Below are 27,289 nucleotides of genomic sequence, written 5' to 3'. Positions count from 1 at the left end.
GGTTCCTTTTTGATAAGGCTTACAGCAAAGCCTGGGTTAACCAATTCAGATGATGATTCCTGGCTCCTTTTCTCTCCTCTTTCTGGGAGGTCCTTTAACTTAAGTCAACATTCATGGAATTGTATATTATCATGACTTTTCTTTCAGTGCTTTTACCTCCAACTTGTTTCAGGTTTTATTTCTTTTAAGTATTTTTTTTTTTACTATCTTTTGTAGTTTGAACTGACTTGGTATCTTTTTTATTTTTATGTCTGAATTTATGTGATCATCGTGTCTGCAACCTTTTTCCCTCATTACTGTCAATTTTGTGTGACTTTCATCTACATGCCTACAGAAAAGGTGCTTTACAAATGAAGTTAATCCTTGTTACCACTGATATTTCCTATCATTTCGCTCTATTACGACAGTCATTCTTTGCTTCCTCTCCCTCACCTTCATACATCTTATTGTATTTGCAGAAATTGGTCACATTATGTTGGAATGAGAGCACCATCTCGTTAGGACTGCTCTCCTGTTACCTCTGCCTACTTCCAAACGTAGTGCAGGGCAGAGATGGAGAAAGGGAAAAGGAGGGAGAAGAGGAGCCTCACCAGGAGTGGAGCCCACTGAATGCAACACCTGATAATTATTAAGTCAGAATTAGGCTGAAATCTTGAACCCTCTCTCTTTTTTCTTTTGTTTGGTGATTGGTTATGATAAGTAGAAATGGACTGAGGTATGATTTTGGAGGCTGGTCATACTGTCTGAGAGTAGAAACACTATCAGGTTAGAATTCAGTGTCTGTGCATGAAGATACCCCCAGAGGGAGCGGGAATACAACATGGCAACTAGGGCCGGCACGGTATATGTATTCGTACCGAACCGTCACGGTACGGGGGTCACGGTTCGGTAGGCGCATTTCCACGCAGAATACACACGGTACGGAAGTTTTCTGAACGCGGAACTGTTATTTTGCAAGAGTTTCTTTCAGGACCCATTTAAACACTGCCACATGCAAGCTCTGATTGGTCCGTAGAGATATACGCTTTCGGACAGAGTAGTTATAAGAACGCAGTTATCAGAACTGTCCTACTCGAATTTCGTTCTGATAACTGTCCTTCCCCAGCGGAGCTGTTTCAGTCTGCATTGCACATGAGTCGGGACTGATGCGCCGCGCGCAGCCGTCCGCGTCAGTGACGTGTTAGCCGTTTAGCGCCACATTCAACACCAAAACGGAACAAAACAAAACCCGAGAGAAGAAAAAACACCACAAAGAAGCTAATACGGAGAGCGGGGAGGCGACCGTGTTCATGGTCTGCATGATGGTGATGTTAATCATGGACATCACATCAGGCGTCTAACATCGAGGCTGGAAGAGCTCACAGAGAGTCAGGATCAAGCGCAGGAGATACTTTTTCATTTCATGAAGGAAGAAAGGAGAGCAGCGTGCCGCAGACAAAGGAGACAACGTGTAAGTTTAACTTATTAAACACGCGCTGGTTCTGTTTGTGTGGTATGAAGAAACATTTCAGCCGTGATAGCATGACAAGGGGCGGAGCTACCGACCACCACACACCTCCGTCAGGTGTGTTCTATAGAAACCATGAAAAGACCCGACCAATTACGTCTCCCAAATGTATTACAACAACCCCTGGATACGAATACATGCAGAGCAAAAAAAAATACCGAAGCAATTGGAATTTACATCGCATCTGCTATGCGCCCATATTCCACTGTAGAAGAGGCAGGATTCAGATATCTATTACATGTGCTCGAACCTCGCTACACACCTCCTTCGGCACTGTACCAAAAATGTACCGAACCGTAGGGTCCGTACCGAGGTACGTACCGAACCGTGAGTTTTTTGTACCGTTCCACCCCTAATGGCAACTAAACAAAAGGGGATCGGAGGGTGTGTTCCAACTATAGGGGGATCACACTCCTCAGCCTCCCTGGTAAGGTCTATTCGGGGGTACTGGAGAGGAGGATCCGCCGGATAGTCGAATCTCGGATTCAGGAGGTGCAGTGTGGTTTTCGTCCTGGCCGTGGAACAGTGGACCAGCTCTATACCCTCCGCAGGATCCTGGAGGGAGCATGGGAGTTCGCCCAACCGGTCTACATGTGTTTTGTGGACTTGGAGAAGGCGTTCGACCGTGTCCCTTGGGGAGTCCTGTGGGGGGTGCTCCGGGAGTATGGAGTGCCGGACTCCTTGATAGGGGCTGTTCGGTCTCTGTATGACCGGTGTCAGAGTTTGGTCCGCATTGCCGGCAGTAAGTCGGACATGTTTCCTGTGAGGGTTGGACTCCGTCAGGGCTGCCCTTTGTCACCGATTCTGTTCATAATTTTTATGGACAGAATTTCTAGGCGCAGCCAGGGCGTTGAGGGGGTCCGTTTTGGCGACCTCAGAATCGGATCTCTGCTTTTTGCGGACGATTTGGTTCTGTTGGCGTCGTCGGGCCGTGACCTTCAGCTCTCACTGGAGCGGTTCGCAGCCGAGTGTGAAGCGACTGGGATGAGAATCAGCACCTCCAAATCTGAGACCATGGTCCTCGGCCGGAAAAGGGTGGAATGCTCTCTCCGGGTCGGGAATGAGATCCTTCCCCAAGTGGAGGAGTTCAAGTATCTTGGGGCCTTGTTCACGAGTGAGGGACGAATGGAGCAGGAGGTTGACAGGCGGATCGGTGCGGCGTCTGCAGTGATGCGGGCTCTGCACCGGCCCGTCGTGGTGAAGAAGGAGCTGAGCCAGAAGGCGAAGCTCTCGATTTACCAGTCAATCTATGTTCCTATCCTCACCTATGGTCACGAGCTGTGGGTAGTGACCGAAAGAACGAGATCGCGAATACAAGCGGCCGAAATGAGTTTCCTCCGCAGGGTGTCTGGGCTCTCCCTTAGAGATAGGGTGAGAAGCTCGGTCATCCGGGAGGGGCTCGGAGTAGAACCGCTGCTCCTCCGCATCGAGAGGAGTCAGATGAGGTGGCTCGGGCATCTGGTGAGAATGCCTCCTGGACGCCTCCCCGGTGAGGTGTTCCGGGCCCGTCCCACTGGGAGGAGGCCCCGGGGAAGACCCAGGACACGTTGGAGAGACAATAGCCCCTTTCACATTGCCGAATAACCCGCGTTTAATCCGCGAATTTAGCGTGTCCGCTGTTGCGTTCACACTGCCGACCCGGGCTGCTGCGTCAACTCGACTCGCCTTTCGACCCGCGTCGGACCCTAGTCTTTTTGCCGAGCCGAGTTTGGTGTGAACGCAATCGACGCGGGTCGGACGTGGGCGTGGCGTGACGTGAGGAGTTTAAAAGACAGAATGGACAGCTGATTCAGAACAACAGCGACAGGTGAGGACAAGTTTTACTCTGTTTTAGCCTACATCAAATTCGAGACATTTTTTAATATGGCCAACTGGGGAGACAAGGAGGTCCGCGAGCTCCTCAGCCTCCGAGCAGAGGACGTTATTTACCGCCACATTTCGGGGACTATAGTGCTCTTGTATTCTCCGCATATGTTCTTCGGCGGCATCCCACGTTGTAACCATCCACACCCCGTAAAATAACATCTCCATGAACTGCATATACAATTGCAAAAACGAGTCCTCAAGGTGTATTTAACACTACCTCCGACGCATGGCTTGTGCCTACGTCATTGTACACGCCCAGCATTTTATGTGTTTCGTGTGACGCTCTGCCACTAGGCAACGCCCCCTGAACTCGGCTTCAGGCGACACGGGTCACCAACACGCCAAGCGTTCACATTGCTCGACGCGGGTCGAAGGTGCAATTTGGACCCGCTAAGGGGCTAATGTTTCTCGGCTGGCCTGGGAACGCCTCGGGGTCCCCCCAGAAGAGCTGGAGGAAGTGGCCGGGGGCAGGGACGTCTGGGTCTCTCTGCTCAAGCTGCTGCCCCCGCGACCCGATCCCCGGACAAGCGGAAGATGATGGATGGATGGATGGTTACAGATACAAAAATCTATGATTCTGGCTCATTCATGTGATCTGAACCCTCCCCAACGGAGAACAACATTCTCGGGATGTGTCAACATCTTGCAATATACAAACACAGTTTGTGACAAGACTACATTTTGGACAAGTGGACAGTTGTGGTCATTATATGATTTCTGTAATACTTACATTGATTTAAAAGATCAGCAGCTAGACGCTCGTTAACTGCTGAACTAAAATTCAGAGTGACAGAAAAGGCAGACACGATGAACTTCAAGACAAAAACTTGCAGAATGAGGGATCGGGGGAAACGGCGGTTTATATTCATATATTCTTCCAGTCATGTAGTTTTGTTTGACAGGCGATGCATCAAATCAGGAGCAGAAACACGCACAGGAAAACAAATGCCTCTACTTTTGTCGGTGCAACAGACTGAATATGTAGGACACCTCTCATCAGTGAAACCTTACAGCTGTTCCTTGGTGACAGTCTGTGTGCAGACTTATCGCTCACATGTGGAAAGACAGGACATGATTCACAGTGAATAATGAATTGCATCGTCTGTGTTGCCAGGCAACAGTGCGGTAACAAGTCCAACTCCATGTATCGTCATTACAGTTTTGCACTCACCAGTGAGCCCGAGCGTTTTATCTCACCGGAAGATAAAGCCCCTTAACTCTGATGTTCTGGTTTAAACTGGGAGAGGTGCACTTCAGTAAACCCTCTGTGGGATTATTCATCCTTCTTTAAATCACTGTCGTCTTCATTTTCTCTGTATATTATCGTCTCAGTCATTAAAAGAAACATTTAGCTGTTCTCACGTTGGAGAACACATGGGACATGACGTTAATGTGCAGTAAGAGGCTTAGACAGCTGAGCTTTGCCAGGAAGTAGTCAGGTTTCTCCATCCAGTCAACAAAGTTAAAGTAAATCTGTGCGTGGGAGGTTTTTATTTAGCCTTCAATCTGTTCAGCGCATCACTTTTTTAATCTTGTGGCGACAGGCGAACTCGGTTGGTCTTTTCTATTCTTTCTATTGTTTGTGTTCACGTGGGATTAAAGAAACGGTTGCACGAATCAGTCCAATATAATCATCAAATCTAAAGTATTTTGTCAGAAATCTTGTAGAATGTTTTAGGATTTTTTTTTGTCTCATTCAAGGTAAGATTTTATTTTCGTTGTAAGTTTACACTAATTTGTCTCTGCAGCGACCTTGAAACAGTGCAATGAATGAAGGTCAGCTTGAAGGGATTTCTTAAGGGATAAAAAGAAAAGAATGAATAAAGCTGGAACTGAAATAGTTTTTCCTTTCTCCCCTGTTGTTTTTTTATTCGCTAATGAAAGTAATCATCAGCTGCAGCCCTAACCTGTAAACAAATTGTTCCAGAAGTGCAAAGTGAAAACAGAGGAGTTAAGAGAGGAGCTGAGAGGTACGCCTCTGCTCTTTGGGTATTTGTTAGTTTGTGGCATCATCATTGGACCACGACTGACAGCAGGTTGGACTGAGACTGCTTAGCTCACCGGAATGAAAGCACCAGATGATGTTCAAGTTAGAGTAATATAATGAATTACAGTCATATTATGAATATAGGGTTTAAGTGCAGACTTGCAGCTTTAATTTGAACATATTCACCATCACATTGGAAGAAGTGTTCAGAAATGACTTAATATGTGAAGTTCTCTTTAAATTGGTTAAATGTAATTGGACAATTGACTTTAATGCTGTCTTGGAATAAAAAGCAAGGAATGAATGTCTCTCTTCCTCTGGGCAATAATACCACAAGTGGTACACTTTATGGTAAAAGTACCACGTTTTAAAAAGTAATGACAGAACAGTTTCTCTCTTGGTTTTTAATAAGATACTGTACAGGTAGAGCAGGACACTAAAGGGTTAACGGCTGTTTTATCTCGAGTTGATTCCTGGGGTGGCGTTTTGATTTGAAAGCTGTTGCTGTGAATTCAAGAAAGAAAACAAAGAAAAGTGAATCCATCAAAGGGATGGCAGGAACATTAGGCATGGAGTAATCCATAGTTTCTGAGGAAAAACAAAAGCTCACACTGGTGGCCTGGATGCCCACAGATGACAACAGTTGGTAGTCTTGTTTTGCAGATTTGTCCACATTCATGTGTTTGTTTCATAGAAATAAACAGATGTTATACCCGAAGATTTTGTGTGAAAACAGCAGTTTAAAGATTTTTGCACAATGTTAGCTCAGAACAGAAGAAATCATGTGGATCTTTTATTTAGCTGCTTCAGACTAAGTTGGAGTCAAGCAGTAAGAATTCCAATGAAATCTTAATGCAAAGAAGGAAAGGGGGGGGGGGGCTGTCTTATTTTACATAATTGTCAAAGTCACCAAATACACTTTTAAGCAGCATGTGTGCATTTTCACTGAGCTGTTGGTGTTGATCAGCATCCAATCAGTCCCCTGCAGTGCTGAATTACAGTCATTCAGAATTATGTTTAATGGTACAGAATGACTTCAAGTCATTTCATTAGTGAGACTTTTTTTGTTTTTTGCACTGCTCTTTAATTTTTTTGGATCTTTTTAGAGCAAAATCTAGTTAATCTTCTTTCTTAAATGCACCTATTTGTAAAGATTAAGATCACAAGATCACTTGTTTTTGTAAGCTTTTACTTGTTGTTCAAAATCCTGAGCGTTAGGCATTGGCCTCAAGAAAATATTTAAATTCTCTTTTTTAACTCATATCCACTGTTTGTATAAGTTTCAGATTAAATGGTTAACTGTATTAAATGAAGAGAGATGAACATATTTAGCTGTTTTAACGCTCTTAAACAAAGCTGTGCTATGTGCAGTCTTAATAGAACAAACGCCACATTTAATGAGTTAAAAACATAGTATGGAGAGTATTGTTTTCATGCACAATTGGGGGGTGGAGACTATCCCAGGCGCCACCAGGTGAGAGGCAGGAAGCCAAATTGTTAATCTTTAAAAACCGATAACTGATGTGAAATCTTGTTCCAAGAGACGGTGGCGTAATTTACCTTAAACACATGGATTAAGCTGTTTTAAAAGCTGCTCTTTAAGTAAATGTTGGAGACTATTTTCAGTAATGAATTAATACACGATTGTTGCTCAGGTTTGTGTTTTCTGGCAGCAGGGCGATGAATGTGGGATTGGCTCAAAATAAACAGACTGCTGTGCTCCTCATGATAACAGAACATGTCATGCAGTGTGACTGACTCACAGAGGGTTTGTTTTTGACAATTATAGGGCTTCGATGAGCGGGCCACATCAGGCTTTGTACGCACCACTTTCAATGGAATTCGTTGAAAACAAGAAAATCTTCAAGATCTCCGCTTTCAATGATCAATAGCTGTTGCTTTTGCTCAAATAATTCTCCGAGGACAAATGAAGTTCATCTTCGGTGCGATCTGACAAACTGAGATGCACGAGTAGAGAGAAAGGATAAACAACAGTCAATCAATATTTGTCACTCATTCAGGTTTACTGCACACGACATGCACACACATGGACAGCTTTGAACATGCGTAGCTGGGATGACTGTGTGTGTGAGTGATGGCGGAGAGTGTTTTGATGTGAAATGTCACAGACTGGCAGCATAGTTCCATTAGAAAGCTTCCTGACCACCGCTGCTGAGTTACTTACCAGCAGCGGAGTGAATCACTGCTCAGTCTGTGCCGCTTCAATCACAGAAGTGGATGCTGACAAAAGAAATGAGGCTAGGAAGCTCAGCTATTTGTCACCTTTATAATGTGCTTAAAGTCTCCTTTGGATGATGTTAATATGTCAAGGAAAGATGAGTATTAAAATATTTGCGCTGCTCCTTCATCACTTACAGCAGGAAGTGGAACAGTTAAGAATAATGAGCCAGTTTTTAAGTGGTTGGTGGATGATCAGATGCTTTATTTTAACATTAAAGGACAGTGTGGGTGACATCTCATTGATCTTTCCTTCCTTGATTATCTACCAGAACATGCTGTTTTTACTAATGTTGTTTAAACAAATCTTTCTGCTCTTGTACTATTCTAGTTTTGACTGTATCTATATTTTTTTTAGGCTGTTGCAGGTTGCTCAGTTCTTAAATACAGAGTGATGCTGTTCAGTTTTATTGAGGTTAATTCATACCAACCAACTTGGCAGTAAATGTTTCTACAAACAGATATGTACAGTCTCAGCTTTTCTCAGTGGCACCATCCTATGCGATCTTGTCCAATAAAAAAAATCCACATATTAAAAGATTAGAAGGTTATCTCTTGAGCTTGATTTCAAAGAGAGACCTTTGCTCTTTCACACCACTCTTTCAGTCTCCTGTGTGTCCATAGAAAACTTTTAATTTGACCTACTGTGTGGTTAGTTTGGGGTTAGGAAAGGATGCTGTTTTTTCTAACTCTGCCTATTCCTCAGCAAGCATCGTGTGACAAGATCACACATGCACTCCAGTCAATTTTTTACTCACGTTCATCTGTAGGTACTGTTTCAAAGAGGACTGAATGTTTGCTTATCCACATACAGTATTTAGTACTTTTCACACTGAAAATGTACACTTACAGAGGAACTATCTTTGTTCATCACTTACTCCTAAAATTTTAATATTTATCAACTTGTAGTTTGAGGAGATATAATTTAAAGCAACAACATTTTAAATTTTCCTGTAGAAAAGACATACCAGGCACAAATGACTATTTAAAGCACAGTAGCCACATATAATGACTTGAATTCTGTGAATAATCTAAGTACACCACTCAGCTTTCTGAGCTTACTTCTTCATCAAACAAACGTCTATAAAGATGTTTTACTCTTAAATAACACTTAAACATGAAAATGGAATCAAACTATCCTTAACAGGATAAGTATTGCAAGCTTTGGATCTGGTGTTGTGGACAAATGGAGTTGTGTCCAACATCATGATGAAGATACTTAAGTGAATGCTGTCAACTGCTGTATTTGGGCACTTGGAAATGAGTTATCTCTAAAGTTTAATTCAGAATTTTGGCTAAATTATAGCACAGGAAGAGCCCTTTTGACACTTTGCATGAATCTGGTCGTGGTCTCAGTTAAAGCACATGCTTTTGTACTTTAATTGTTAGATCTCAGTGCTGCTTTTGGCACCACTGGTCTCATTTTATCACTCAGACTGGAACATGTTCTTGGGATTACATAAACTGCAGTCAGCTGGTCATATTTCTCCAATAGATTCCCACACGGAGTCCCACAGGGTTCTGTAATAGTACTACCAATACTTCTACCTCTTACATCTGCTTCCCTTAGGCAATATCATTTTGAAACTCTGTATAGGTTGCTGTATTGATGAAAGTTTTTCTCTATCTTTATCTAAATATCTGACCTCGAATAACTCAGATATGCAGCCATTAAGTTACACAAAACCATTACCATTGGCCTGCTGTCCTGCTATGAGGAACCTACTGCTCTCATCACGAAGGCTGTGTGAGTTTTCACACTACGGTGAGCTTATTAACATCACCACGGTGACATTTAAAGACTACCTGCATGCTGCATGACTTCCACAAGCAGATTGTCCAGTGTTTGTAAGGATGATAAATGAAGTCGATTCTGCCTTCATGAGCATGTTTGTATTCTCTCAGACTGTCTGGATATGTGAATAATTTATCTAGTTTACACAATGTGTCAGGGAAATAATTTCCAGCTCCGATACATAAGCTTAGACAGCCCTGTCATCCCTGTCTACTAAACTGTTTACACCTGTACAATCTCTGTGAAACGCCGTTTTTGGCGCTCTTGACCGTGTGATATTGCTGCTTCAGTCCTGCCTTTCGGATTTACTGAATTAGTCTTTTTGGCAGAAAACACGTTACTCAGTATATGAATATTTGCTCAGACTGGAAGCTGCTCAGTGACAAAAGTCTCTTCAGTCTTACATAAAAAAAAAAAGACTCCAACTACCTTTTTTTTTTAATAATAACCTTTCAGATCTTGTTTTGTTTTCTGCTCATACCTTTTCACCAGACCTCCAACAGATCAACCTGTGGGTAGTTCTTCCATAACATCTTTATTTTTGTTCAGCCATGGTGGCATTTTGCAGTCACTGCTTATTGTGAATACCTCATTCTTATATCAGTTCCAGACCAGCCGCTCACTGATGTAATCTTCAGATATAATTTCCACAGAAAGGCTGTTTTGTTTTGATAAATGAGTAAATTATGCGGCAGAAAATGGGCACACCATGTGCCTGTATTTCTTAAGGTCTGAGCTTGACTTTTTTTTGTGCACTACTTGCAGAATGCCATCAGAACGTGGGCTAAAAGACGGCTGTGGTCATGAATTTTAATCATGGATGAAAATTGTGTGGATTCAGCTCCACTGCTGCACTGAAACATGAAATGCAATTTGTTAGTTGAAACCTAAAGATAGAGTAGAGTACCAAACCGACCTCAGGCAGCGTCTCTCCTCTCTCCAGAACATCCCGCAGGTGGCGCCCTCTTTCATTGTGACACTGCAGCTCGCTACACAAGAGGTCGCCCAGGGTGACGTGACGCAGGCCGAACCGCTCCTCCATCCGCTCACACTGGAGAGCCTTACCTGAGGCTGGACCACCTGTACATACAGACAAAGCGATCTGTCAGTATCCCCACAGCAAAGAGAAAAGAGAAAGTTGGGGGAGTGGAGACAATGGAGACCGATAGCGAGTGTGTGGGAGAGTGCTCAGTCTGCATGTGGATATCTATGAGAGGAAAAAGGTGTGTGGGAGAGGAAACTGATAACAAGTGAGAGGATGAACTGTCTGTATTTGTGTTTTCACAGGTCTGATTCATTGCCAGGGGCCTGGAGCCTGGTTATCACAGATAATTATCATTCTTTCCTCTAACTGAATTTACCTGCCTGCTGCTTATTTTAACAGCACAGACACGCACACACCCTGAAGCGCACACAAAGCGTAGCCCCAAACAAAACAAAAATACAACACAATAAATAACACTGTCATCCTTTTATCCCTCTTTTTACGGAGCAAATTATGAAAAAATACTGTCATCTTCAAATTAAAGCCTAAGGCTACACGACCAAATGTGTGAGGACATATCATTTTAAAACAAACCTGATTGCAAGAATCATTCAGCAATAAGTCAAGGAAAGACTGGGTGAAACTTATGTAAGCTGTGTACACATTAACACCATCTACTTTTTTAAAGATTAACATTATGGCAAATTCAATCATTTACGATAAAGGTCAAAGAATTCATCTCACAAATGCTTTTGTAAAATTTCATATCTGATAAAGATTTCAGGGGAAAGTTCTGTCGAAGCTTTTTTTGGGGCACTCGTGACCTTTTTTCGACAGCGAGGAGACAGAGGGTGCAGTATAGGGCCCCAGGCTGGGACTCAAACTCGGGCTGGCTGCGTCGAAGAAATACAACCTCTGTACATGGGATGTCTGCTCAACCAGTTGAGCTATACAACGTCCAGGTCTGTCAAAGTTTTAAGAAAACTGTCAGATTTTAGGAGGCTGTTTTCAGCTGAGGTTTAGGTTTTAAAACACTTCTTCACAGAAACCACAGATTCATGGACAATACATACAAAAATGATTCAATCTTTCAGGCTTGTTCCAATTAGAGGACTACCAGCCTTTACCTGAGCTACAGCTCTTAAGTACTAATGGAGTATTAATGGAGCTCGACCATCTGGAGGGAGTACAGCTGCTGCTGCTCCTCTGCACAGAAAGGAGTCTGCTGGGGTGGTTTGGGCATCTGGTTATGATGCCTCCTGGTTGCCTCCCTTTGAAGGTTTTTCAGGGACGTCTAACTGGGAGGAGGCCTTGGGGCAGACCCAGAACACACTGGAAGATTTATATTTCCCCTCTGGCCTGGGAACGCCTCTGGATCCTGCAGGAGGAGCTGGAGAGTGCAGCCGGGTGGATGTCTAAGTTTCCCTCCTGGACCCGCTGCCTCTGTGACTCGACCTCAAGCGCAATATGATGGATTGATGGATTTAACAAAAGAAAACAGTGAACTGGCCATCTTACTTTGTTTTCCAGGCCTCTGAGTTAAAGGCGGCAAAATGAATTACGAGAATATTCAGCGACCTTCAACTTGCTCAGCCTTGAGCCTTTAGTCTGCAAATTCTAGGTCAGAAACTGTTCTCACACAGCTAGAGAGCTCAGTCATAAATATATATAGCAATGGCTTAAAGCAAAAGGGGAATAATAATATTTCTTTAAACTCTTACAATATGCTACAATTTCAATTTAACTTAAGGTCAGAAAATAGTCTGTGTCAGACTGCTGCACTGTGAGCAGGGTGATGGCAGGTGAACTGCGTGGCCACAAAGCCGTGACAAACAGTGATTCATCAAAAGCAGCCTTGAGCCAAGTAATGAAACTCAGGATGTGCTTCATATTCATCAATATCCTCACGCAGTTTGAGTGCCGCTGCCCTCTGCTCGCATGCAGAAGCAAACGCCCTCATCTCCATTTCCTCAGAGAACAAGGACACACATAAGCCGGACTTAGTTCACTCAGGGACGGCTGAAAAGAAATCGGGGGCGATTATGGATTCATCTATTGTACATTAAACACAAAGGAAATGATTTAACCTATTTGAACAGTCAATGGGTCACCGGGGAGCCAGTTAAACTTATTCTGAGCAGCTTTCTCTAGAGCATAAAGACATAAATTAAATCTAAATCTATGTCAGTTTGGACAAGCCACACATGATCAGATAAGCAAGATTTTCCACAAGTACTCTGTTCAGTGGGTTAGGTGTCAGTCATCTGAGGGCATCATTCTCACTCACTGCTGGTTTCTGCAGCAAAATGACCTTTTGAGGTTCATGTAACAAAACCACTTGGTGACAGTGAGGAAGTCATCATGGTTTGGGGTAAAACCGAGCCTTTCAAAAGGCCCAGTCTGTTATATGAAGATTTATCTGCATGATGAGAACATAGTAGTGTCAGTCTATGGTTAAGAATTGAGATATGGCGACGGATTACCAGGCTGTTCATTTGTATAGAACATCATAAGAGTCATGTGATGGAGTGTAAAAACCCAAGAGTATTAAAATGAGTATGTTGTAAAAGTGTGTACTTTTCAAACCTAAACCACATACATAATTATACTTTTAACTCCTAACGCTGACCATTCTTGGGTGAGATTTAGATATAAAAGTAAAAGGAAAGTGGGAACAGCTGTGCAGAGTGGGAGTCCAACTATTGATCCATCAAGTTCAAGCTGATTTATTCCGGTTTTCATGTGAGTGTCATCACAAGCTGAGCTGTGATCAGTAGTGTAATGAAATCTGCATCAAAATAGGGAAATGGCTCAGGAAAAGGTAGTACTATACTTTTTTTATGAAACTACAATGTTTGCACCAGCGTTTTGTTGAGAGTTCAAATAGGTTTCTTATTGTTACATATCAAGGTGCTCTTTTTGCTGAGCATCCATGATGGAGATTATATTTATCCAGCAACATTTAACTCTGGCTGTCTGGAGCCAAATGCACAAAACTCTATGCAGTTTCATGACAAAGTTGATGTAGAATCACAAAAGCATAAATATGCATAACAGTTTTTTTTTTTTTTTTTGTATACAGTTTCCTTTTGTAAATGTCAATTATTTTGAAATTATGTATACGTGCTTGAGCCAAATGTTTAATCCCATCTTTACCACGAGTGGCTGTGGATGTGCCCCTAATTTATCATTTGTATAGAAACACATCGATGGCACCATAGCCAAACAGACACGACAATGAAAGCAACAACAAAGAAGCTCAGCATTTCTTTGGTCTCGGTTCTGAAACCAGGACCAGAATAAAAACTGCTGAATGGAAAAAAAGTAACAGAGGAAACAAACTCAGCAGAGGTTAAAAACCAAAGGCAAATAAGGAAGCCTCAGGGCTACGGTGCCACCAGTTTCTCACACAGCTCAAGAGGAACGAAAGAAACGTATCAATAAATACTCAGACTAACCTAAAGTGCCCTTAGCAGCCATTCTGACCAAACTTCTGATGTAAAAAAATCACAATAATACCAAAGAGCAAGCTCAATTAAGCTGTCTGTTTAGTTTGATTTGTTTTCAGGCTTAAGGACGGTGCTCTGAAACAGGGATGTCATGATGATAAAAGAATGGAATATAGATTTAAAGGTTGATAATACACGCTGTTAAAATCAAAACATTATTGACTGCAAATTGGGGTTTTTGTACAACTGTTACAATTCCTTAGCTCCTATTTTTAATAAATAAATGCATAAAAAACAAAGGTGAATTAGTAGATGGCCATTGTATTTCAACTTTTCTTTCATATTATGAAAGAATCATCATATTGTGATTGTGTGGTGGAAATCAGCCCTGGTCTGAAGAATGTGTGAGGTTTGACATTTTTACAGCACATTTGCATTGTTCCATCATGAATATGACATCATCTGACCCCTTAAGTTTCTTTTTTTGTCAACTATAAATCTAGAAGAAAAATGTATAGCAGAAAAACTGAATAAAACAAGAGGGAAAGAGCAGAGGCTTGAGAGTCAGACAATTTGTTGAGGTTTGGCAGGCGTTTGCACCCTGCTGCTGGTTTCATTCAGTTGGGCGGAGGCTCAGATTTGAGAAGCTCAAACCATCCCACAATGTGTGAACAGCACTGTCACAGCACTGTCCATGGTAGGAGCCAAAGTGACAGATGGAATAAATTAGAGCGAGATGGCACACAGAGATGAGGGCGAGAGATGTTACATGAGGCAAAGAAGGCAGAGAGCCGTATCTCCAGTGAAAAATCGCCAAAGTAATCAAATTTGTGGAATCTGCCCTTCTACATTTTAATTTCCTCAAAGTCTCAGCAGGCGATCTAAATGAGTCTAAATGAAAAATGGGTGACAGTTGAGACAAGCTTCTGAGACGTCCCAGTTAAACGCATCTTAATGCGCACAAAGTACCCAATTAAAACCTGAAACTGAAATGTTTCTCCGAACAGCAATGAAGTCTTTCATTTTTGAATGCCAGCATTCACAAAACTGAGAAGACTTTGGGGATTGTTCTCCACTGAAACTGCATTCATTGCGATGAATAATAAAGTTGTCTGTACAAATCTTGACTTAATGTTTGGACAGTCTGAGTAGACCTTTGATGAGATAAGCTAACAGGAGGGGCTGGGAATCAAGAGTTGAATACCTAACTCCAAGCAAAATAACTCTAATATTAAAAAAAACTAAACACTGAAAATCAAATTTTAAAAATGGGTCTTGACTGTCCCTCTGAGGAGCATGTTTTCTCTGTGGGCTGCTGGTAAATTGGGAGAAAAGCACACATTCAAATAAACCAAAGAAGGTGCTGGGGGCAGGTGCATTATCGTGCCAAAGTTCCAAACTTTCATGTTGCTGGTTGGAGGTGGAGATTTGGAGGTGAGAAACACAGCTGAGACCAGGGCAGAAGGCAGCGAGCACAGCCACAAATTTAAAGCCGGCCCAAAGCAACAAACCCCTCCTCATCAAAGAACGGTGAGTGAGTGGATAAGTGAGTTATTAGTTTGTTTATGCAGCCATAAGTCAAAACCTCGTTAGAGTACTAATACTTTGTGTAGTTGTCATTTTTACTTTCTTCTCTTCTCTTTTCAAATATCCTTTCTCTTCTGTTCAAAGGGCTTGTAAACTTTATTCCATTTTTAACAGACTCCTGCAAACTGGTGGATCAAAACATCACTGGATCAATAACGTTTTAACTTTTATATCAGATATATATATATATGGTCTCTACTCAAGTAGGCTTCGGTGGCAATTTATTGCTTCTACTCAAGGGCTCAGGTGAGATGAGCGGACAGGTGTTTTAACGGGTCATATCCTGATGTGCTCCACATGCATGAGAGTCTCCAAAGACACAGAGAAATGCTTTGTCTAGCGAGTAGGTTGACCAGGAACTATTTCCCAGGCTGTCTTTTTGACCCAGTCCACCCCTAAAACATTTTCACTATTAAATAATACACTGATGTTTAGTCTAACCTGTCCTGCCAAACAGCTAAAGCTTCATCTTTATGTGGTCCCTGCTCTGATCCAAACCAAAGTGAGAAAAAAATCAAATCAAGGAGGGAGTCTGTGCACGAGGCATGCGGCTGTGGATGTCACGGGGCCGTCTGGTGAATTTTGCATGTAATCTGAACAGCAAAATGAACCTCCAGCATGCTTTTTAGTTTCCCCCCAGTACAGTTTGAAATAAAACCTCCACATCCACACGCCGGAGGCTTCTTTATATTTTTTAATCGATGAACTACATGAATTGACTAAACCATTATATGAGCTTGCAAATATTTATGTGGGACTAAATTAAATTATATCAACTAACACTTTACACACTAATTAGGTCCGTAAGTCACTGAGGAAGAAACGGCATCTTCGTATGATGGTTTCTGATTGTTTCATGGTGTCTTTAACAGAAAGAAATGACTATTTCTGGGCAATCTTTTCCACCATTTTTGTAACAGTATGTGAATAAAATTGATATAGGATAAAACTTCTTTCCGCTTTTAATCAAAGCAACTCAATCTCCCCTGAAAAAGAGATGTAAGTAATACCACCTGTCATCGATTCGTAAAGAAAGTGGACGGCTCCCTTTTCCCCCAGAACTGAGACCAGTCTGACAGATCACCGGAGCCAGTGAAAGAGGTTCATTAAAGGGTCACAGGAGGAAACGGGGGCTGGCAAGAGGACGTGAATATCTTCATGTAGAAGTGAGGAGCCGTCATCCTGTGTCCCGCTGAGTCTTTCAAAGTTAGCAGGACGTCTGAAGTGAATGAAAAGAAACCTTTTCCTCTGAGATGAGACAGAAATGTCCCTGCACTTTGTCCTTATTGGTGAGCTCTTTGGTCATCGTTGCTGTTTCTTAAAATTAGAAAAGAAAAAGTGAATAAAGCAGAATCAAACAGCTCATAATATGTTTCCCCAAAGCTGTTAGCTGTAAGCAGCTGTGTTGTAGAAACTCCCCCTACGAACAGGCTCACTAAGAAACCTTTTAACAGAGAAAGTGGTCCTGTTGGACTTCTACAAGCCACAGATCATGACATGAGCGTAAACTTTTGTTCCAGAGACAAAATATTTGATCAACAGCAGATGGTTACACAGCAAAACATGTTTTATATATCACCACACGCTGTTGCAAACCGGACTGGTTTGTTGCTGATCAGATGTTCTGCCCTGGAAGAAATGTAAACGACTGTCTGATGCAGAAGTGATTCGGTGTAAATGTCCACAGTATAGCCCCCGCTTTTTACTTCTAAAACCCTAACCCATAACCCTAAGCAAATCAACACATAACTTCTAGGCTTTAGTGAATCTTTAAGAGGATATATAACAGCCAAGTGTAATATCAGTGTTCCCATTGAATGCACAGATGAGAATCCCCGTGCATGTGTCTCCTCCTTTCTCCTTTACTCTCGCCATAATTTCAATCTTTTGATCTGTAAAGGAAAAATTCTTCTTTTTTAGGTCATCTTTAAGTCTTAACCAGTTTTGAGTGCTACAAATCTTGACCTGAAAGACGCAATCTATGGAAGAATCCGTTATTTCTAAAGTAATTAACATAGATTCATCAAAAGTAAATCACATCTATATCTGTGATGACTAAGCAGAGATAATATAAGGTGAGCGAAGTTTATCTAGAGTTTAATGAGAATTTCAAAGCGACATGGAACGCCTGGAAGCTTTAGTGCATCATATTCTGACATTTTCTCTCCTGGTGTCTATTTATACACCATATATAATTTCAGAATAGGCTGTTGCTGCGACCCCCAACTAAATATATCCAGCTATATTTGTTTTCTAGAGTCTATGGCAGTGACACAAATTTAAATTGTTAAGGTTGAAACTGTGGTTTGTAAAATGTTGAAGATCAGAGAAAGGTGCTGGTTTCGAGCCTTTTGGAGTTTGAAAATAATGTCTATAGCCAGAGTAGGAAGTCACAGCAGGGTAAACGGATGTCCAGCTCCTCTCAGATGAGACAAAGAAGATGACACTTGCAACAAAAGCTGAACTTTCTGATTTCTGCAGGATCACAAATGGCTTTAAAAAGATTGAATTGTAAGCTGGTGTGGCCGCCCTCTCATTATGTGGTTTAAAATCTGCTCAGGAGACACATCCGAGTCTGGATGACAGTTGCTTTACTTGCAGGTGACATTTTCCTCCAATTATCTGCTGCCGCGGTGGAAAAGCTCTTTGTCTGGTTCAATGTCTGCGTCTCAAATATTCAGACAAACCGGTGCTAATAAAGATCAGTGGGATTTTTCATGTTAGCTTCAACACCTCATAGCTGTGACACAGAACACACAAACACACGCAGAGTGCTGATTAAATGATATTTAAATGACCACATCATTGGTGTTTCTTCAAAGTTGCATCTGTTCCAGATTTGTATGATTTTATTTGTATCTATCGAGGTTGACAGCCTGAAATGTAAAGCAATAAGTGAACAGATGTCCATAGGTTTCTTAAGTGATGTCTTTAAATGTCTTATTTTGTTTGATCAAAAGGCATTTTGTCACAATTTGCTCAATAGAAAAGATAATGAAAAGCAAGCATTTGGCTTGAAAAAGAGATCAAAAGTGTCCAGAAGTTATAAAAAATACTTTTAGTTTTCACATCAGATTTTTAGATGTTTCAAAAATCTTGTTTTATTCGACCAGCTGTCCAAGACTCAACGCTCAGTTTACAGTGACGTAAAACACACAAAACAAGTAAATTGTCACATTGGACCGACTGGGAACTGTATCTTAAATGAATAACTTAAGCTGGTTACACAATTTGATTGACTTCCTTTGATGTTTGTCAGATCTATAAAAAGGCTGTCTTAGATCTGGCTGTCAAAGAGCCAGAATTCAGCTTGGAACCATGAATTATGTGACTGAGATTTAGAGATTTAAACTCCTATTTCATGTACTCCACCCGTTTATAATCCCTTATTTGATCTGGCAACAGCCCCAAACTGACAAAATAGAACTGTTTTATGCAAATAACTTCAATGTTGCTAGAAACTAACCTTTCATAATAAAGCTGCATCAGTATAGGATGGATCTTTACATTTTTCATCTGATATACAGTACCAGTCATGGAGCTGGGACATACTCAGCAGGGTTACCTGCACAGTTGAGTCGGGATTACAGCTCCACTTTGGCATTTTACTAGACCACAGTCCTTGTAACAGTTTACATGCATAGAGCTGCAATCAGGCTATTTTGCAACTTTCTTTGTGGGTGATCATCGTACGTGTAGCCGAAGTCCCTGCACAGATGTTGTCTGTAAGTTTATTTAATGGTGATTTTATCAGGTGACGCTGCAGCTATAAAAACGGGATTTTATTAGAGCAGAGCAACACTCAGGACATGCTTTATGAGACCACGAGTCGACACATAATGGGTGTCTTTTTATTTCAGCCGTCACACAAAAGAAACAAAAAATGATGTGAAGAGAGCAGCTTTATTGTCTTAAAACACATTTATGCTTTGCCGTTTTTACAAAAGGATGCAAACAGATCGAACTTAGGAGCATGTGCAGAGCCTGTTTGAGTCTAGTTGAGAATTTTCATACAGAGAACAAGCATCCACTACTTTCCCTCCAGAAACAATCCTCAATGCAGCCTTTTCATCTGAGCTGAAGTCTGAATTAATGTGTGTGTGTGTGTGTGTGTGTGTGTGTGTGAATGAGGCCAGTTTAATGAACACCAGTTGAACAATCAACAGCTGGTCATTGTAGTCTCACTTTTATCTTGCTAATGAGGTGTGTTGTAGCAGTGCTGAAATTTGCGCATGTTTTTGTGTGTGTTTGTGTGTGTGTGTTGGGGGGGTTTACATACCCATCATGAAGATGACCTTTGGTTTCTTCTGTTCTGTACAATAACCTGCCGGAAGTGAGAAAATCCCAGTTTAACATGTGGTGCAGATCAGCACACACATCCTTGTACTACTGTCTTTGTGAGGACACAATTCATCCCCTGCTCTCTTAATTAAATCTTCATCATGACTACTAAAAAGTCCTAAAAAAACCTTTCAAACCTGAATCTGACTAGTGGGCGGGGCCTGATTAGGTGACTGGGGCTGACGAATCAGAGCAGTCTAGGATTTTTTGGGGAGCTTCTGCTTTTACAGGAAATCTGTAGATATACAAACACACTTTGCATTACATGAAGACTTGATATCATGTTAAAATGGCAAGACTTTTGCCATTTTATCCAATATTTCTGTTTTTCCAATGCAAAATCTTCGCCACAGGATAAATGATTAAACCTGGTAGAAAGAATTAATTTCAAGTGTTGCGTGCAGCTCATGCAAATCCAGAAGTCAAAAAGCAAAACAAATGCAGGCGTGTCCTCCTGTCAGTCTCATACTGCTGCAGGGAGACGTTAATGCAGCTGATGAGATAAACATCAGGTCTGACTGACAGCAGTGAATCAACAGGCGAGCCTCCCCCAGCGTCACCCAATCAATACTGTTGACGCAGAGCGACGCACACACTCACACGGACACGTATTCTCACATGACTGCAGAGGGAGGTTCATTCAGATGTCTGGTCAATAACATTAAAGCTACATGACACTTGTGGCATTTACAGAGAAGGGACAGTTTGTGCGTTTGTGTTGAAAAGCCGAATGGAGTCAGTCAGCAGCTTATGACGGCAGGAGGAGAAACGCTGGTGTGTTTCAGAGGACATAAAGCTGAAAGAATGTTAGTTTCCTTGCCTTTGTACTCACAATCAAAAACCAAATACTGAATAAACTTACTTTCTGTGATTCCTTCAGCATAGCCAACTTCCTCCTCTTCTTCAACCTGGAGTAAAAACAGAAATGTAATATTAATAAGAGTATAGTGTATTATATGTAGAGTATAGTCATACATTTGGTTTTATGCTCTTATTTTTAATTTAAAAATTCTAAAAACATCTTTAACTTTATTACACCCATTTCAAAGGTCATACGTGCTTGTGCATTTCACTTGCAGCGCTGTATATGGCTATTCATCATATAAGAGAAACAATCCCCCACTAAGAAGTGAAACAATCCCCCACTAAGAAGTGGAGTAATAATAAATGTCATTATTTCATTCGTACAGTCTCATTCAGAAATACATTTGCAGATTGGTTTAAAGCCAAAACCAGAGATTGTAAAAAATAGATAAAAAATAACGGCCATGGCATTATCACGTGTTTTGTGGGCTTTTAGAAGCTTTACTTAAAGGGGAAGTCCGTTTTTTTTAACCTGGACCTTGTTTCTGGGATAAAATACGTTCATCTACTCACCGATAACAGTTTGGTGAAAGTCGCCAAAGACGCTATTTAGATCACTCGAGATCCGTGTATATCCATATAACAGGAGAGAACGGGGCAGAGACAACACAGCCTCTAAATAAGGCATTATCTGTCTTTATTTCACCAATACTTTAAGCCGAATGAATGAATGAACGGGTACTATTGCACTGTTAGTTCAGAGCTGCCATGTTGTTGTTATTAGGGGCTTTCGGGGCTTTCTACACACGCGACTAGTGCGATGATGTCATTGACGCGCGCCGCGCCACTAGACTAAATAATGAATGGCACTTTACACGGCCAACAGTTTAGATGTTCTTTAAAGGCCGTGTCACCCCATCCATCAAGACTTATCGGCCTCACTCTTTGACTTAAGCTGCACATGCCACGTAGTAACACATTTATTTTGGTCCAGCATGTTATCTGATGTATTCAGACAAACTGTTTCTTTGAGACAAAGGAAGCTAGAACAAATAGATAAACCGTATCTGGGAGAAGAACGAATGAGTTTGAGTTTGACTGAGTGCTGTTTACACCCTCTGTCTCCCTGGAGTGAACACATGGTAGGAGGACTGAAGGTCTGAAGGAGGACTGAAACTCAAAAGCCTCAAGCACACAATCATGACTGTCGAGTGATAAGCTCACAACAAACTGTCTCCTAAAGCTGTCTGAGAGATGTTTTTCTGTCAAACACATATAAACAGCTTCACGTGTTGGGGACCATTTTCAGAAATGACTTGGTCACAGCCTGATGGCTGCGGGTCTCTGTCATTATCCTCTCAAGCTTTGGCCATCTGCATCACTCTGGCACAAACGAGAGACTAATGAGTCATGTGTTAGCTGTTAAAGAGTGATAAATTCTTATGATTTCACATTAGGTCAAAGCTGAAACACTAAAGGGTTAGGAAAATAAAGATTGTCCGCTCCTCCGAAGAGGAGACAGAAGTGCACTCTCACACCCTGCCTTTCGCTACAATGTCCCTATAAACATAAAATGGGGTTTACATAATAGTTATAAAATCAAACTTTCACTTTCCCTTACTTCCTTCAAATTAGGTTCACATTTAGCATCACTTAGCTTAGTGTTTTGTTCTTTTCACACCTCCTTCACAACGTTTCGACTTTAGTTTTGTCTTCTTTAGGTGTTAAGTGTGTTCTGCTCCCTTTTTCCTTTTGTCCAAGCATTTTGTTGGATTTTTAATAACGCTTTAATTTAGTTTAGGCACCCCCTTTACTGTTCACATCCTTCTATATCCTTAAGATTAGGGTTTGGGTGGTGGGAGGGACTTCTTTACGGTTAGGATTTGGGTGGTGGGAGGGATTATAGTGGCATTATAGCCTTCGGGGACATTGCAACTACCGTGCAGGAGGACCTGGCTAGGTTAGGAAAATAAAGATTGTAAAGAGACGGAAGTGCATGGTTAGGGTTGGGGGTTAGGGTTAGGCTTTCAATGCCTCAAGTCCAAACCAAAGCGTCTTATTCTCTCCAACAGAAGGCACAGCTCCTTAACTACCTGTCATTCCTCGTTTGAAGTCCAGCCTTTTCTTCTTTTACTTAATGATATCATTATGAAGCACAATTGCAAAGTCACTTGGACAAACTCAAAGAACAAAGCTGCTGCCTCGCACTCTGCCATTTTTAACCAATCAGAGCACGAGGCTTGGACAAAAGGTCACAAGAAGTGCAGCAGCAATGAACAAAATTAGAAAAATAACGTCTTCTATTATAAACCTAAAACTAAATTCTTAACCTTTGAATGAACATAATACGGGCTGGTTTACAGCAGCTTAATGGAGACCGGCCAGAATAACTAAAACTTTGTGCTGCACAGAGTGGTGTTCACAATCGTTTTTTTCAAATGAAATCATAAACAGTGTTTGCAACTTTCTTTTATAAACATTGTTGGGTGTTTTAAATATCACAAGCTGGAGTTTACATGTATATACAACACAAAACGAAGAGTATAAATCCTGTTTGAAGCAGCGTCCATTAATACTAGTCAGCATTTGGAAAAGAGTGATGTTTAAAGTCCAGTCAGTGGATTTGGATTAGAAGAAGCAATAGTAGCTGGGGGCCCAGCAGGGGGAGCACTTAGGGAAAACAGACTCTTGGAAGAGACAAGGAAGAAATCCAGGATATTTAAGTGGAGGGTGTGGCCCATGTGAGCCTTTTGAAACCAGGCGGCCATTTTAGGTGAGTTGGCCTGTATGGCTTTGTTTTTGCTGGCATTTTTAGTGATTGTAGGACTGTTTAGGTGAGTTTGTCTGCTGAATCTGCTAGTGTGTCTTGTCCTGCCTCTAGTGATGGCAAAACGAGGCTTTTTGAAGCATTGAATCATTTTGAACCATTGTGTCATAAAGTGGTTCACTACTCGAAGCTTCATTCAATTCCCTTGGGTGACATCTACTGGCGTAGCGATTGTTGCACCATATGAAGCCCTGCGAATGTGATGCATATAATAACACGATAATAACACTTATGTATGTGTGTTGTACATATGGGTTTGTAGTACCTCATTAAAGATTGATTAATTTACCCATGAAATAATAATTTGCCCTCTCCGGGTCGGGAATGAGATCCTTTCCCAAGTGGAGGAGTTCAAGTATCTCGGGGTCTTGTTCATGAGTGAGGGACGAATGCAGCGGGAGGTTGACAGGCGGATCGGTGCGCCATCAGCTGAGCCAGAAGGAGAAGCTCTCGATTTACTGGTCAATCTATGTTCCTACCCTCACCTATGGTCAGGAGCTGTGGGTAGAGACGAGAGAATGAGATCGCCAATACAAGCGGCCGAAATGAGTTTCCTCCGCAGGGTGTCTGGGCTCTCCCTTTAAGGCTGAGTTATACCTCTTTTAACTGCCCTTGCGCTTGCGTCTTGCGCTTGTGTTAATGCCTCGAGACGTTTATGCTTCATTTTGCTTTGCCGGCGGTTGCGTGTGCTGCTGGCGATTCACCGCCAGGACAGTAGGTGGATAGGGTGAGAAGCTCGGTCATCCGGGAGGGGCTCGGAATAGAACCGCTGCTCCTCTGCATCCAGAGGAGTCAGATGAGGTGGCTCGGGCATCTGGTTAGGATGCCTCCTGGACGCCTCCCTGGTGAGGTGTTCCGGGCCCGTCCCACTGGGAGGAGACCCCGGGGAAGACCCCGGACACGTTGGATCTCTGGCAGGGGAACGCCTCGGGGTCCCCCCAGAAGAGCTGGAGGAAGTGGCCGGGGACAGGGACGTCTGGGTTTCTCTGCTTAAGCTGCTGCCCCCGCAACCCGACCCCCGGAGAAGCGGAAGATGATGGATGGATGGATGGAATAATAATTTAAAAACAATGTGAAAATTTTTGGTTTGTCATTCATATTTTCTTTGGGAGTGTGCTTGGTGTAATAAAGAGGGTGCTTGTGTTACCTCAGGTGTTTTTATTCAAGAAAAACAGTTTTTGCTCAGTAGAAGGGCTCAAACGTTTTTTTTTTTTTTTTTAGCCAATTTCTCCAGCTTTGGAAAATACTCTGTCACAGGGAAAAGAGAAGGCATGGTGTGCTGAAGGAACTGTTTGGGTCGAAATATTCCCACACTTTAGAACGCTTCCTCAATGGTTGCTCCATGAGAGAATAATCCAAAACTCCGAATATCAAAAAACGAGAGCTGTTCGTAACGTATTATAGTGTAGAACGGGGACATGAACCGGGGCTTCAGCCATCTTGAATACACTCAATCGCGGCAAATGTTCAAAGCTCCGCACATCAACTCGAAGCAGTCAGCTGACTCGGTCTGAATGAAGCAGTGAAGTGGTTCAAACGTCATCAGTGACGTCACATGAAGCAAGCTCCGGCCCACTGCTTCACTATAACTACCCTGTCGAGTTTGAAGCGTGCTTCGGAGCTTCGGTGTTGGAGGTAACATCACTACCTGCCTCCACCTCTGGCACTCTCTATACTTTCATTACCCCCTACCCGAACCAGGGTTTGTATCCCCACCCCGCTGTGACTGGTGTGCAGTTGGTGAGAGGCTGGGGTAGCTTGTGATTGTGGAAAAAAAAGATTGTTGTTGTGATGTGAGGAGCAGTGTTGGCTGGCATTAGGGGAGTGACTCTGGGACGCCAGTGATCACTGTCTAGCCTCCTGGAGGTGTCGTGGGCCCAACAAGACGAAACGCTGATGAAAGGAGGCTCCCACCTGATGACCCCAATGACATGTTGGTGAGCACTGCTCACTGATCTATATTGGGATTATAGGGAATTATTCACAGAGTCTAGTCCATTTTTTTTCTTTAGCACAAGTTTCTTGTGCTTATCTTGAATTAAAACAGTATTTCCAAACAAGACGGGTTATATAAGGACATTGGTTTGTCACGTAATATTTGTCGCTTTCTGGCAATGGAAAATCAAACTCTAAGAGGGTGGTTTTTTAGAGTTATAAAAGGGGTTTATGTTAACTGGTTGATGCCGCTGTTTTATCAGAGCGTCTTTGCTGTGGCCTGCAAGCACGAATAATGGAAGATATTAGAAACACGTTTCAGATAACACATTTCACATTTCAGACCCACTGGTAATACAGAAATTCTCTAATCTATGCCTCTCAATAGCTAATTGCTTAATTTTCTTCTTGATGGTCTTGAATCCCTGAAGCTTGAAGAACCTCAAAGATATAGTTAACATTTACAGTAACAAGAATGTGGTGATTTCATAATGTTTACGTGTTCACCAGATATTTAAGCCAAATCATTCAGTCCAACATCTAACAAACTGTTTAATAGTAAAAAGAAAAAAACAAAAAACTTGGACAATATGAGGGCACAAATACTTCTGGTCGAGATGGCAAATGGACATCTCAGTTAATTGCTGCCTCATTTCTGTTTAAATGATTACAAAGCAGAAAAGGTTAAAATTAAAATGCCGATGAATAATTCAAACGGAGCCTAGCAGAGTCGTGAATAGTCGGTTTTTGCACCAGTGTGTCGGCTGGCATTTAAAATCCCTGAAATCGTGCAACACATTTACAGAGATCTGAAACATGCAACTGCTGTCTGCAGCCCAAACAGTATATTATGAGCTTCACCACCTCCATGATTTCTTTCATGTTCCAGTGAAAAGCAAGTGTATCTGTGAAGATTGTGAGACTGCAAATTACTCGTGAGCCGCCTGCCAGCCAGCTCTGTGTGGATAGAAATACAAATTGGCATTACAAACTGAACCCAAGTAATTTAGTAGAATCGTTTTAGTGTTTTATTATTCACATGGCCTTAATGCGCCCGCTATGTTGGCAAAAACAAGACTCAGCAAAAGGTGTCAACAAAATGAATAAAAACAGGTGCTCAACAACAACAAAAAATTTCTTCATGTTTTTGACAAATTATCATTGTGTACTGCAGTATTCTGCCAAGTCCAAGAAGGTCCACATATTTTTAACCTGGTTGAACATAAGTGTGAGGCCCAGATACTAAATCACTACGGGACAATGTTTACGACACCAAACTGCCAAGAGAATCAGCCGCATTCCATCACAAGTGCTCCTCTCAACATATTTGACTCAAAGTACACCACCATGTAAAATGTTTACATCCAACAAAGTCCTCTGACAGCTGTAGCGTGTATGATGAGAGCAAAGCATCGGGAGACTAAATCTACGAGTCGTTTTCACACAGGCACTGCAGCCCTGAAGTTTTAAAAACATTTTCTTGACATTTTGCACGTGAGAACGCAAATACTTTAAACTTTCTATCTGTACCTCTTTTGGAGTTGTTCAGCCAGCTCCTTAGTACAAAACACTCGCATGTGGTCAGTCTGGAAATGACCCAGGTAATCGTTGAGAGTATGTCCTTGTTGATCACAGTTGATTACACGAGTCGGACAAATTTAATTTAAGTGTTCATATTCTCCGTGTTAGGCTATAAGTTCGTTTTAGGTTTGATTTGTTGTGTTATGACTTGTTTTCTTGTTTCATTTCCTCAGTCGCTTCCTTGGGTGGGCTTGTTTTCTGCTCTCCCTGCACAGCTGGAATCCATTGCCCAATCATCACACCTGCACTTGGTTTGTAATTTGCTCCCGCTGTGAAAAAGCTCGCTGGTTTCAGATCCTTTCTGTAGCGGAGCCATGTTAGTCAGAGCTGTGCTGAGTTTCTTGTCTGTTTTTAAGTTTACTTTCTTGGTTTAGGGCTTAAACAAAA

The 27,289-nt window shown here is 42.0% G+C and overlaps 1 protein-coding gene across 2 annotated transcripts in view; it reads right to left on the bottom strand.

Annotated features, from left to right (window-relative positions):
* The window catches only part of ak5 (adenylate kinase 5), a 101,678-nt gene that overhangs the window by 9,087 nt on the left and 65,302 nt on the right, over positions 1-27,289 (bottom strand). For both annotated transcript variants that reach the window (XM_075482878.1, XM_075482879.1), the window contains 3 exons: positions 20,618-20,663; positions 19,694-19,738; positions 10,310-10,473 (listed from right to left, as the gene is read on the bottom strand). In XM_075482878.1, coding sequence (XP_075338993.1) covers positions 10,310-10,473; positions 19,694-19,738; positions 20,618-20,663 — 255 coding nt within the window. The remainder of the gene's footprint in view (positions 1-10,309; positions 10,474-19,693; positions 19,739-20,617; positions 20,664-27,289) is intronic.

This window comes from Odontesthes bonariensis, chromosome 14 (assembly GCF_027942865.1).
Source record: "Odontesthes bonariensis isolate fOdoBon6 chromosome 14, fOdoBon6.hap1, whole genome shotgun sequence".
Taxonomy (NCBI): Eukaryota; Metazoa; Chordata; class Actinopteri; order Atheriniformes; family Atherinopsidae; genus Odontesthes; species Odontesthes bonariensis.
The sequence above is the reverse complement of the archived record's forward strand: the minus strand, read 5'-3'. Positions and strand labels throughout refer to the sequence as shown.